General features: G+C 38.8%; 1 protein-coding gene across 1 annotated transcript in view; it reads right to left on the reverse strand.

Annotated features, from left to right (window-relative positions):
- NEB (nebulin) overlaps positions 1-13,425 on the reverse strand; it is a 203,314-nt gene that overhangs the window by 132,952 nt on the left and 56,937 nt on the right. Inside the window, exons 38-48 of the mRNA XM_037027771.1 lie at positions 13,091-13,297; positions 10,730-10,834; positions 8,930-9,037; positions 7,700-8,011; positions 6,946-7,152; positions 6,366-6,470; positions 6,095-6,202; positions 5,115-5,426; positions 3,530-3,736; positions 1,600-1,704; positions 572-679 (exon numbers count right to left, since the gene is read on the reverse strand). Coding sequence (XP_036883666.1) covers positions 572-679; positions 1,600-1,704; positions 3,530-3,736; positions 5,115-5,426; positions 6,095-6,202; positions 6,366-6,470; positions 6,946-7,152; positions 7,700-8,011; positions 8,930-9,037; positions 10,730-10,834; positions 13,091-13,297 — 1,884 coding nt within the window. The remainder of the gene's footprint in view (positions 1-571; positions 680-1,599; positions 1,705-3,529; positions 3,737-5,114; positions 5,427-6,094; positions 6,203-6,365; positions 6,471-6,945; positions 7,153-7,699; positions 8,012-8,929; positions 9,038-10,729; positions 10,835-13,090; positions 13,298-13,425) is intronic.

Raw genomic sequence — 13,425 nt, forward strand, 5'->3', positions numbered from 1 at the left:
TTTGTGTGTTATGGCAATGGTCTACTGGCACACCAGCTTCTGTGGGGGAAAAGCCCTAAGTGGTAGCGTTTGCCACTTTCTGTGGTGTAAATACTCCCACTGTGGCTAATGTCAAGCTACCAACATTTTAACAACTGGTTTGCACAATTCCTGGTTATTTAATAATCAGTTGTCATGAGCACAAAAGATCAGCATGCTCAGCACTCCACTTCATGAGACATCCTGTAAGGAAGACAAATCCTAAGAGGCAAGAACAATCCAAGTCTTTGAGTTTCTACAGGCCATAGTCTTGGTGACAGAGTTCAAGATAAATTCACCTAGATCTCATGAGTCAGGGAGCAGACATCCATATGGTCATAACTGGTTAGCATTCTGTTTTCTTCCCCACCCAGAAATACTGGAGAACACAAAATAGCAAAGCTAAGAATTCACAGAATAGAATGAGGCTATTGTTAGCAGGAACACTTTCATCCATATGTTATACACTCAGTTTTTCCAGAATTCAGCCCTTATTATTCTGGTAGATAAGAAACCCCCGCCTAGCCAGGTGACTGCTTTCCTTCAGACTTACATCACTTGCAATGTCTCTTGAGGCCTTGGCAGCTTTGATAGGAATTGCATCAGTTCTGAGATCATAGCCTTTCTTTTTAGACTCTTCCAAAGAAAGTTTGTAGAGTTTCTGTAAGGGAGGCAGAGAAATAGTTTTCTTTTAAATAGAATTCCTGGATTTATTTTAAAATAGTAAACTAGCACTGTGGCATTATTTTTATTTTTGAACAGAATGTTTCACTGGTGGTTCAATGGCTGAATATTCTCAGAATTAACAATTGTATTTGAAAAAAAACTCATTACAAACTCAAACCTATCTTTAAGAAACCAGAAAAAATGCAAGTTCTCTATTAGATTATAAATATGCTTTTAAAAAATGTGAAGACCCAGTCGATTCTTATGGATGCATTTTATCAAGTAAAAGTCAAGGGAAGACTACAAAACAGCCACAATCTTACATCAAAAGAACACTTCATTGTTTGGCAGTTGACATTTTTATTTATATAATTGTGTGGGTTCTATAACTCAGAAAGAAATCAGCAATTCCAAATCTCTATGTAATTCAAACAAAGAAAAGAAAAAAATTAACTGGCAAAATTAGAGGATTTTGTAGTAACCATGGTTCGGATGACAAAGGAAATGAAATAAAATACCCTTGGCATTTCTAACATTGAGTGTTGCACATTTATTGTTAGGAGGCTTGCCTCAAATTCTCCAAACTGTGCATCTTCTTTTTCTGTTTAACTTTTCCAGACTCCTTCTTTAGGACCACCTCAAAAGCATGGACTCTCTAAGAACGAAGTCCTAGGATTCTCATTTGCTTTTCCTCTCCCCCTGCTCCCCTTCAAATTCCCAATTGCCAGGGCCAAGTCTCACTGACAGGCTGACTCCAATTGTCAGCAAAGTAAGACAGAGAAAGATTCTCATTTTCTGATTCCTGCTCTTACTTTCAAAACATTTGCTCTCATAATTAAGACTTACTAGTTAATTCATTTTTACTGGTTTAACTAGGTGGGAAAGAAAGATGACATCAGGGGAAATTATACTTACATCACTCATGTTAATTGCATTTGCCTTTGCCAAAATAATCTGGGGGATATCAGGCATGATGTGGACTTTGGTCTTGTCAGCCTCCCATGCTTGTTTGTAGAGGTGCTAAAGAGTAAAAACGAACACAAAAAAATCTCAGTGGAAGTTAACATCTTAAAGGAGTCTGGCTTAGTATATATGTCACTGTTCATAAACATCAATATTTTATGTTTTTTAGTAGCCAGATCATATTTTTATAAAATTTAAATTAAAAAGGTGTTTATTCAAACAAGACAGTGGAGAGGATATAGGATACCAAGTGAAATGTCGTGTCCTTTTGTTTGACGGCCTGGAGGCAGCATCTCCATCCTAAAATTTTCTGGGCATATTAAAGCTCACATAGAGTCCTTTTTATGTAAATGAGTCCATATAATACATAATGTTCTATATCTTGCTCCTTTTAGAAATCTATGTTAACATTAACTCCCTTGCAAATAACACTTTTTAAATCTTTGCAATCTGACAGATTACAAAAATGCTATCTCTTTGTTTTAGCAAGTTCAATGGGAAAACAGAAACAAAAATTATAGAGCCTTCTTCTAGACCAGGGGTCAGTAACCTTTTCCTGTAAAGGGCCAGATAGTAAGTATTTCAGGCTTTGTGGGTCAAAGGATCTCTGTCATTAACTATGCATCTTTACTGTTGTAGTATAAAAGCAGCCAGAGAGAACATGCAAAATTTTAATTAATGTAAATTGCCACATGTGGCTACTGGCTATATAGTATTAGCACAATTCTAGTGGAAAGAGCAGTAGCTAGCCATCAGAATTTGGTTCTAGTCTAGACCCAGCAGTTCACCAGCTGAGTGCCTTTAGGGAAGGGGCCCGCCTCTCTCCTCAAAGCTGCAATGGGGGGATTCACCCTGATGACCGCCAAGCTACCTCTCAGTGTTAGCTTCTGCTGTTTCTATGATTCTCGTCCTGGCCTCACTATTCTGCAATGGTAATGATTAACAATAAGAAAAAATATGAACGTTTAATGTTGTAAAAATAAAAGTACACTTGTGATAGTTTAAATTCAAAATGTTAAAAGGGTCACTGAGAGGCGTGCCTCCCCTTTTAAGCAAGTTCCTTTCAAGGAGGTTGCTCTTCTTGACAAATCTGTTTTCTCAGAAGACTCCAGAGGATTCATTCAGAGACTTAGTGTAATACAACTCTATTTTCAGGACTATCATTTCGTGCAACTATTTCATGTTAGAGTCAAAATAATTTTCCCCTTTTGTGTTAAACAATAACATTTCAAATTGTGATCCATATAATATAGCCAACGCTGGTGCAATTACTTTATTATTTGTAACTTAAAAACATGTCCAAGTATCATGTACTTGTTGGCCCTGATATCAACTTACAGCTAAGAAATATCAAAATACACTAAGGCTTTCCTAAAGGCTATAATAATTAGTAATCCAAGGAACTATTGAATTCCCAGAAAAGGCCCTGGGTCAGAATGCTGCTGTAAGCGGCGTGATCAGTCTGCTTTGATCTCATCACAGCAGGTAGGAAGCAGGGTAGGTGCAGCACCCAGCTCTTACCAGGCAATCTTCTGATTCAGTCTTGTGAACTTCTACTCAAACTCATTTTAGACAAACCAGACTTTGTATTTACTTTGTTATATCTACTGGATAGAGTGATTCATTGAGCATTTGGGCAGGGGCACTTACTAAGGCTAATATATATATTAGCCTTAGTAATATATTATTATATATTATATATATAATATATATAAAATTCTATATATATATAATTTTTTGAAAATTACAAGGTCCTCTTTTAAGGTAAACAATAAACATTAATTATGATGCCCTAAAATTCAGCAAAATCCATGGGTTAAATGTAAGACATGCCTGGCTTCTCTCTGATACAGATGAAACACTACATTATTGAAAGACTTACATCATTCATAATTTTGGCATTATTCTGGGCCAAAACCATATTCATTGAGTCCATCAATGTGGAATACTTCAGAGTGTCTGGATGTTGACGGTACTTCTTTTCACTGATGATCTCCATGGCTTTCTTGTTTTTCTCAGCCTCCAAGGAGCCCAGAGGAAGCCACCCAACGCCTTTCATGAACTCAGCATAGTCAGCTTTGTACTGATTCTGCAAAAGAGAAAAAGTTCAAGAATGAGAAGAAACCATAACTTCTAAGAACCTTGCATGGGTATTTAATATTCCATAAATTCCATTTCAGTTTTCAACCAATAGTGTGTTGAATTTTAACTATTTTTATCCCTTAACTTTAGATTTTATACATTTCTTTGCATGAGAAATTAAAAATAAGCAGTAATAGCTTTGTGATTTGTTTTTCTCAATGCCTTCCTGAAGAAAAAGTGCTAAGAAATACCAAATAGATTAAATTACCATGTTACTATTATCTCAAGAAAGGTGACTACGCTAGCCTAACTTTCTCACAGAAATGTTCAGGTTCTCTTGGATAGTAGGTGACTTATGGGTCCCCATTTCCCTCTTTTGCCATAAGCCTCTCACCAGCCACCATTGTTACAACTCCCTCACGTATACCAGGAACCTCACTGGTACTTTGCACAAATTTCCTTTTTCTCCTGTCAGCTCTGACACGCTCCTCTACAACTATATACACAGTGGCTTTCATTTGGGCACTATGTACCTCATATATGTAATATATATGTTACACATATGAGATAATAGCTCAGCTCTTACATTCCCAAAGAGAAATACAGTCTTGGTGTGGCTGGCATTTAATAGGTAATTTAAATTCACGTTTTCCAGCCACCAAGTAGCTGAATTCTTGGCTCTCTACTGTCCGTGCCTTCTTCACATTCATTCTAATGAGCCGCCTCAGCCATCACCTCCTCAGTATTTCCTCAGGCAGTAAGATAGGCAATCACAAAGTTGGGCGCCGTGGAGTGAAGGCTGGCTGGGAGTGAGGGGCCAACTTATCTGACTGGCTGCTTTCCCTCTCACTCCTTTATTAGGAGCCTTTAGGCTTCTTGGTCAGACAGACTTCTTTCAACACATTCTTTCTGAAACTGAATTTCATTTGCCATTGCTGAATCCAGCATCCAGCAAGGATCACAGCAATAAGAGTAAAAAATAAGACTTAGTTTCTAGAATTGGTCCCCTTTTGTTAAAAAAAATAAATTTAACCTAAGATTAAAAAAAATACCTCACTGCCCTGGCTAGTGTAGCTCAGTGGATTGAGCATGGGCCTGTGAAGCAAAGGATCGCTGGTTTGATTCCCAGTCAGGGCACATGCCTGGGTTGCAGGCCAGTGGGGGGCATGTGAGAGGCAACCACACATTGATGTTTCTCTCCCACTTTCTCCTTCCCTTCCCCTCTCTCTAAGAATAAATAAATAAAATATTTTTAAAAAACCACCTCACTGAGAAATTACACATGAATTTCTTTTAGGATTTTCAAAATACCATTACTTATGGTCATTAATGATTTGCTTATTATCCAGAGTAAATGCTCTGCAAATGGTGTGGCCATGACGTACATCACTTTGAATCTGCATCATGTTTTTGGCCAATTCGAAGTTCATGGCATCAGGAAGCAGGTTGTAGGTATGGATCACATTCCTGTAGTTGGTGTTGGTGGCCACTTCCTGAGACTTCTTTGCTGCCACCACACTGAACATGTCCACCGGGGTGTGGAAAGATGTCTTAGATTTCTCATAGCCTTTCCTGTACTCCCGGTCTGACTGCATCTTGGCCACTTGCATGAAGTGCACCAACTTGGGGTCGTCCTCCAGGCTCCGGAAGCCAATGTGTTTCCCTTTGGTTTTTTCATAGGCTTGCTTGTATTTGAACTGTGGACAGGAATAAAAGCATGGTGATGAACAGAGAGGAGAAAAGAGAAGAAAATATAGTAAATTAGATGCCATTAGCTTTGTCATAGGTGTAGAGTTTTAAAGCTCCTCTAAAGTTAGAAAGAGAAGAGTTCACAGGGGCAGGGAGCAAAATCTTTTTTGTCTTTGAAGACAATTGTTTTCAAATGTCTTGCCAGACTTAAGTCCATAGAAAGAAAATGATCTCAGAATTAATCAAATAAATGTAGAAATCTGTTGTTTCAGGGTGCTTTAGAGAGCAGCTTTCCCCACTCAGCTGTCTGACTGGCAGAAAAGGCTGCAGACACAGTATTTCATGGTGCATCTTTAAATTTAGGAAAAGCCTGCTTGTGGGTCTCCTAGGTAAGTGTGTAGCTTGCATCCCTATGTTTTTGCTTAGAATTGCCTATAAATGATTTGAATACTCTGAAAGCAACTTATTTTTAACAAGACCCAGTTATGTTTCACATTCAATAATGAACAAGTGATTAGAGTGTCTGTGGACTGAGTGAAGGGATGTGGCTGTGTGTTGCATGGGGTGACGGTCCCACCAACACCGGGTAGATCCAAATGCAGCTCTTGGAACACACAAGTTTGGCTCCTTTGCGCTGATTCACTCAGCCTAAAGCAGGCCCCGGGGAAGTACTTACATCACTGGCAATGTCTCTAGAGGCTCTTGCAGCCTTTATTGGGATGGCATCCGGCCTCAAGTCATACCCTTTCTTCTTTTCTTCTTCCCAGCCAGCTTTGTACAGTTTCTAAACAATTAAATAGAAAAAAGTCAGTCAGCATCTTGTTCTTTGGGTTAGAACAGGGATCCTGATTCCAAAGTGGTGGCACGTGGAAGACAGACATTCCATTAACATTAGTTCCCTTCACCTTCTCCTGCATTTTTGTTGTTGTTGTTGTTCATCTACTTACATCACTCATGGTGATTTGGTTCATTTTGGAGAGTACAATGTCTGGCGTATCGGGCATGACGTGAATGGTGGTCTTGTCTTTGTTCCATTTCTCTGTGTAGAGCCTCTACAACAAGAAGGGCAGGCACATGATTGTCCAGCAGGACCAGTGTGCGGTGGTGCTATCAGGAGGGAGAGACTCACAGCCCCGTGGGAAAAGAGCTTAAATCCAATACGAAAAATGAGTGGGACAGCAAGGGACTGAGGAGACTAGACTCAAGATGAGGGAAAAATTGATCAAACAGGGGAGTCTTTTTCCACAGAAACAACAAATACCATCTTGTCTTCACCTCACACTGTGTGGGGTTTGTGGTTCATTCACACCCTCAGCATGGTGTTGACACCCAGCCCGAGGGTCAGTACAAGTGAGAGCTCTTGAGACATGGAGCAAGTTGTAGAATGCCCCTCCTACCACCACCACTACCACCAGGACCGTCAGAGAGACTGAAATGCTGACAAAGGAAGACCACAGTGGCAGTGCCAGGCTCAGTGGCATGAGCCTGTGAGTGTCCTTGGGCTGAGGCCAGCAGGCGAGGTCTCACCTTATCCATAGTCAGTTTGTTGCTTTTGTTAAGTGCCTGTTCCATGGTGTCCATGGCATAGGTGAACTTCAGCTTCTCAGGGTGCTGGCGATACTTCTTCTCACTGAGAATCTCTCCTGCTTTCTTTGCCTTCTCCACTTCCAGGGAATCTATTGGGACCCAGCCAACTCCTCTCATCCAGTTGGTGAAGTCAGATTTGTATAGATTCTTTAAACAGAAAAGGGAATTTGCATTTCACAAAGAGTCAGGGCTTGGGTCTCATTAGCTAGATGATTCACTAATTATCAAAAAGAATGAAAAGGAGCTGGGGGAGAATAACCCACTTTTTATTCCCTATTGTCTCTTCAAAAACAATTAATTACAAAAGTAATTGCATTCATGGTGACTTCAATTAGGAAACCCTGATCCAATAATTCCTTTAAAAAATTAACTGCCTTGGGGGAAAAGTGAACAAAATTTTGCACTAGAAAACATACGCTATATGCACCCATTTGAATCTCTCTCTCTTTTTTAAGATAAATCATGTATTGGGTCTAACATCTAAAGTTTTAAAGTATAAACAACCCCCAAAAGAAGGAGCATGTAGTTCAAATGAGTACAACCCTCAAGCTCTGAATTCTGGAGAGGACCCCTAATTACAATGAGTCCAGCCAGGCTTAGGATAAAATGAATGGAATTATCAATTTCTTGGTCTTCCCTCACGTCAGCTAGAAATGAACAATTTTATGCCAACTATCTGTTGATCATTACATACATCGCTTTGAAGCTGCATCGCATTCCTGGAGTGCTCCACGTTCAAGGCATCGGGCAGCAGAGTATAGTTGTGGAAGGGTTGTCTGTAGTTGGCACTGGTAGCAACCTCCTGAGATTTCTTGGCTGCTGTCACACTGAACATGTCCAAAGGTGTGTGGTACCTGGTCTTGCTGGCTTCATAGCCCTTTTTGTACTCACGATCTGACTGCATTTTGGCTACATTCATGTAGTGAACCAGTTTAGGGTCATCCTGAAGACTACGAAATCCAATTTGCTTGCCTTTGGCTTTCTCGTAGGCCTGTTTATATTTGAACTATATGAAAAAGAAGGGCAGGCAGAAGTTTGATAGGGTATAAAGTAGGAAATAGTAAAGTATTAAACTGAATTTATATAACAAATTAAACAATAGTTAAATTCAGTCTGGATCTATTGTTTTTGTGTTGTTAACTAAACAATTAGCAGAGTATTTCTAATGGATGGTCTTGAGATGTTGTCTGGGGATAATTGAGAGTGGAATAATTTGTAGTTTTTATTTAGATTCTACAGAAGTAGATACTTTGAATATGCTTAAAGGTTCCTGAAAAGTTTGTATGTTGTGAATTTAGTGTAGTTTTTAAATTATGTTTCCACTGTTATTTTGCATTATCTTATAAAGTATTTGCATAACCCTGAGTAAATTTCAGCAAAGCCCTTATACAAAGTAGTATATTTGACTTTAAATGACTGTGTTTTTACTCTATCAAAGTATTATATCAATTCATATAGAAATTATAACTTAATTTACTTAAAATGATTAACTAAAACTTTGTCATTTTAATTTATAATTCTTCCTGGTTTTTCACATTTCACAATTGTTGTGTAACTTATATTATTTAAAAATTATATCCTTTTGAAAACACTTGGAGACTTTTTCAGCTCAGTGACATTTTAATTTACGAAGGATTTTTTCATTGAGTCAATTAAAATAAAAATCAGTTTTCATAACAATGATACTAATGAGTTCTAAATATTTTGCAGTTTTTAAAAGAGAACCTTCTTGTTTGTAATAACAGTATTGAGTTTTTAAAGATTTTAAAGTGGAGCAATATAAAAAATCAATGGTACTTAGGATATCAAAAATATTTCAGTATTATAACTTTTTATTTGCTTTCTAATATGGTTCATATAGCCTCCATGTGAAGATTTTTACAATATACAGACAGAGAACTTACGACTTCCAAACTAGACTTACATCACTAGCATTATTTCTTGAACTTTTTGCAGCAACAATTGGAATAGCATCTGTCCTCAAATCATAGCCCTTAGCTATGGTTTTCTTCCAGTCTGCTTTATAATAAGCCTTGAAAAAAAGAAATATTATTTTATTATTTGCCAAAATTAAAAGACAAATGAAACAGGATGCCAAGATCTTTCTATAAAACATGTCATAATATACCCATTTCCATTAAGAGAATTCATGGAGTTTGGGCTATTAGTTCATCTTTCGTGATTCTTTTAAACAAAAACATCAGTAACTGTATACACCATGTGATCTCAACTGCTTTAAAAATGTATATATTGGCATAATAAAACAATGGAAAGGTGATGCTTTGAATATGGGTTAGCAAATTGAATTTTGAAAATAATTTTAATATTTTCAACTTTTCTATCCTCATGTAATATTTTTATTTTCTTGCATTTTAATAATAAAGCATTTTAATTTACAGAAAGTTACTTGATACTAAGATTAAAAATTCAGATGTAGTGCTACCCAGTTTTACTTAACCTCAGTTTTTAAATATTTTAACATCAGGGAGAAATTCTAAATTAAACAAAAGCATAGAAATAAGTACCAAAAATGTTTATTTGGAGATAAAAAAGAGCCTAAAAAAAGAGAAAGAATGACTAAGGGATCTTTTAATAAATGAACAATTCTTTCCAGGTTTGATTATGTTTTTAAACTAGAACTTACCAACTTTGAAAATAAAAAGCAACAGGAAACAATTCATTATAGTGAATTGAAATATCAGCATCAATTACGTATCTAATCCACCTAGGAGAGAGGTTAGCTTCATACAAAAAAGAGTTTCTAAAGAAAATTCCAGTAAACTTTTTTAGAGGTTTTAACAAATAACTGAAATAAAAATTAAATAAAGCAAAACTTAACCTTACTATAGACTATGTACTACCATATTTTCCAATCTCATCTATCTTATTTTGTTCTATTTTTTGTAATAGAACACAACCTACTTGATTGATTTTACAACCCACTAATAATTTTATAGTCCACAGCTCAGAACAGTCTGCATTAAGCAAAATATTATGCTAACCTCTAGTCTCATATTCTATGGTTGAAGTCCAATCTTGATTGGCCCCTGAACACAGAGAGCAAATAGGTACAGAAAGAGTCAGGTCACTCCAGACTGTAGGTGCAGGTTTAATAAGCAAGGGAACTTATTTAGATTCTACAGAAGTAGATACTTTGAATATGCTTAAAGGTTCCTGAAAAGTTTGTATATTGTGAATTTAGTGTAGTTTTTAAATTACGTTTCCACTGTTATTTTGCATTATCTTATAAAGTATTTGCATAACCCTGAGTAAATTTCAGCAAAGCCCTTATAAAGTTAGGGTGGCCTCATGGTAGATTTCCACACCCACCTGCCAGAATCTCAAAAGTTTTTATAGAGACCCTAGTGGGGTCCAGTCCCATATGGTCTGGACTATTGGTCCCATATGGTCCCATCCAGGTGGTCTCAACAAGACATTGCTCTTTCAAAGCTGTGCCCTTGGAAATGACTCCCCCTGTGGAAGAGGAGTCATTTCCAAGGGCAAGAACATACATCCTGAGGACAGCGAAGGGAGTAGCCTGCATTCACCGGGTCCAACTCAGGGCCAAACGGCAGTCACATCTTCTCTGAGACCTCCTCTAACAGAGACTCAGAGGGGCCTCACTCAGTTTGTTCCCCTTAAAATTCTAAATTCCACGGTTACCCAGAACTGGAAAGGAACATTACGTTAGCAACATTACACTGTCATTAGGATAAATACTCACTTCACTCATGTTGAGGGCATTGACCTTGGCTTGAATAAACTGAGGCAAATCGGAGTCTATGGTGTATTTGTGCTTCAGTTTCTCCCCCTCCACTTTGTACTTCAACTAAAAACAAAGAAGGGTAGCATGTAAATGGCATTAACTGGCATAATGTAAGTTTCATCAAGCATACACTCCTATAAAAAGGAAGGCTATCATTTGTGCCTTTTCAAATCTAAGTCTGCCCCAGAGACGTTGTGGATTAAGCTCCAGACCACAGCCACAAAGGTATTTTACTGTGAATACCACAGTAAAGAGAGTCCTATCAATTAAAGTTATGTTTATACCATACTATAGTTCATTACGTGCACAATAGTATTATGTCTAAAAAACAATGTTTGTACCTTAATTTAAAAATATTTTATTGCTAAAGAAACGATACCACATTTTGCCATGTATAATGTGCACTTTTTTGCCAATGTTTTGAGGAGAAAATAAGGGTGCCCCTTACACATGGGCAGAATGATTACATGACCCCACGTATGATGCGCACAAGACCATGGGTTGCATCATACATGTGAGCACATTACGTGTGGCAGAATGTACAGTGATCATCATCCGAACCTTTAATGAGCTGTAACCTTTTGCTGGCAGAGGGTATTACCTTCCATTTATAGAAAACACAAGTATCTGCGAAGCGCAAAAACACAAAGCCCAATAAAACAAGATGTGCCCGTGTAAGGCACACACCCAAACCGTCATGCAGAATGGTGCTGGTATTCACATTCCTTGGCTCATCTCACTACTATTATTGGACACCACTGTGGACCAAATAGGGGGGTAGGTTCTGTGTTTAAAGGGTTGAAAAAGGCAGACTTGTACTTTCGGAGTTTAGAGCCCAGTAGAGGACACAGAGAATAAACAGGTAGATTATAGAATAGAGTTAGAATTTGTGATGTGTTGTAAATAAAATAACTTTAGGAAAGAAACGACGGTGGTCAGCAAAGGCTCTCTTGTAATATTTATACCCAAACTTGAAGAAAACAGAGAGCATGACGAAGAGCATTCAGGGCCCTGAGTGTGGACTGAAGGCTGCCCACATCACTTCATGGCGCTGCAGGACGCTGAGGGGACTCAGAGGGTTAGAGGGAACGGGGAGCAGGGCCACGGGGCTGGGGGCCTTTTCAGCCAAGCTAATAAGTTGAGATTTTGTTTTCAGTTCAAGAGGTTACTAGAAGGTTTTAAGTATTAGAGGGATGTGGTTTGATTTAAGCTGGTCTCCCTGGTATGTCCCCAGGCATGGAGTCCAGACGACTGCAGTTTTCCATGTGAGAGATCAGGAAGCCAGAACTAGGTTGGTGGCCGCTGAAAGACAGTACCAGGACGGCTGAGACAGATTTAGGAGGCTGGCTCAGGAGAAGTTTGGATTGTGGGCTTCACACGGAGAGGCATCGGTGGTGACAGCCAGGTTTCTGGCTGGAGTAACCATGTGGATGCTGACGGCATTTATTGGGATGAGAAAGAACACAGTTTTCCCAGCTAACTGGAAAAATAACATGGTAAGAAGTAACGCCTCAGTCTGTACAAAGAAATTGGAAGGCTGTACGCAATTTATTACCACTGACATAGAATTAATCGTGAAACATCAGTGGTAATACGGGAGCGGGGGCTGGCCTGAGAAATAAAATCCACAGATAAGCCTCAAATCTAGGCCAAGCAAAGCATTGGCCACCTGCCAATATCTGGAACTAAAAACATGAAATCTTCCTTCCTTTGCTTTTGATGTACCTCCTTCTGCTGGTGGAGGTATTTTAATAGAACTCTGAAGTTACCAAACGAGGTAAAGCACTGAGCATTTTAACTAGCCTCTGACTGAGAATAAGGGCTCAAAGAGACCGGGCTCAGAGAAGACACTCTGGATGGCCCTGAAAAGTAAACTCCTAGCCTCCCTCCCAGAGGCCTCGCTCCAGACCACCTCTCAGAACGTGGAGCTATTGTGCAGGAGGATTAGGGCACTGATCATGCCTCTTCTCTGTATAGATAAGTAGAACTGTTGCCACTCAGAGCAATAAAGGGCTTGGTTTGCAATTCATACAAAGCAACGAATAATGATACAAATAGTTTTATTTCATATGTCTGATGAATAGCTCAGACTCTACTTGTTTTGGAAAAGAAAACCTATTCAAAGCAATCTGTTTCTCCCCTCCCTGTTCTGTCTATGTTCAAGCTCCAAGTTGCTTCAAAAGTAAACCCTTTTGATTATACCTCTGAGAGTAGTTGATTTCGTAATAGTGACGCAGCCCCATGTATTAAGTTAAGGATGGTGGAGTGGCTCGTCACAGGGTCACTCATGACAAGCCCTTCTTCAGGGAAACCACTTACATCACTTAGCTGCTTTGTATTCTGCTGAGCCAAAACCATGCCCATGGAGTCGGGCACACTTGTGAACTTGATGGTGTCTGGGTGCTGGCGATACTTCCTCTCATTTAATGCATCGCCTGCTTTCTTGGCCTTCTCAACTTCCAGAGAACCAATAGGGATCCATCCAATGCCCTTCATGAAGTTGTTATATTCGTCTTTATATACATTCTGTAAAAGAGTAGTCTCACATGAGGAGATATCCCAGAGAATAGTCAAGCAGTGTTTCTGACACCTGCAGTTTTCCGCAGGGGAAACAGAAATGAACGGCAGCCCTTTCAGCGCGCTCGTGTCTGGAA

The sequence above is a fragment of the Sturnira hondurensis genome, unplaced genomic scaffold (assembly GCF_014824575.4).
Source record: "Sturnira hondurensis isolate 20B ecotype Veracruz unplaced genomic scaffold, ASM1482457v3 Scaffold0019428, whole genome shotgun sequence".
Classification (NCBI taxonomy): Eukaryota; Metazoa; Chordata; class Mammalia; order Chiroptera; family Phyllostomidae; genus Sturnira; species Sturnira hondurensis.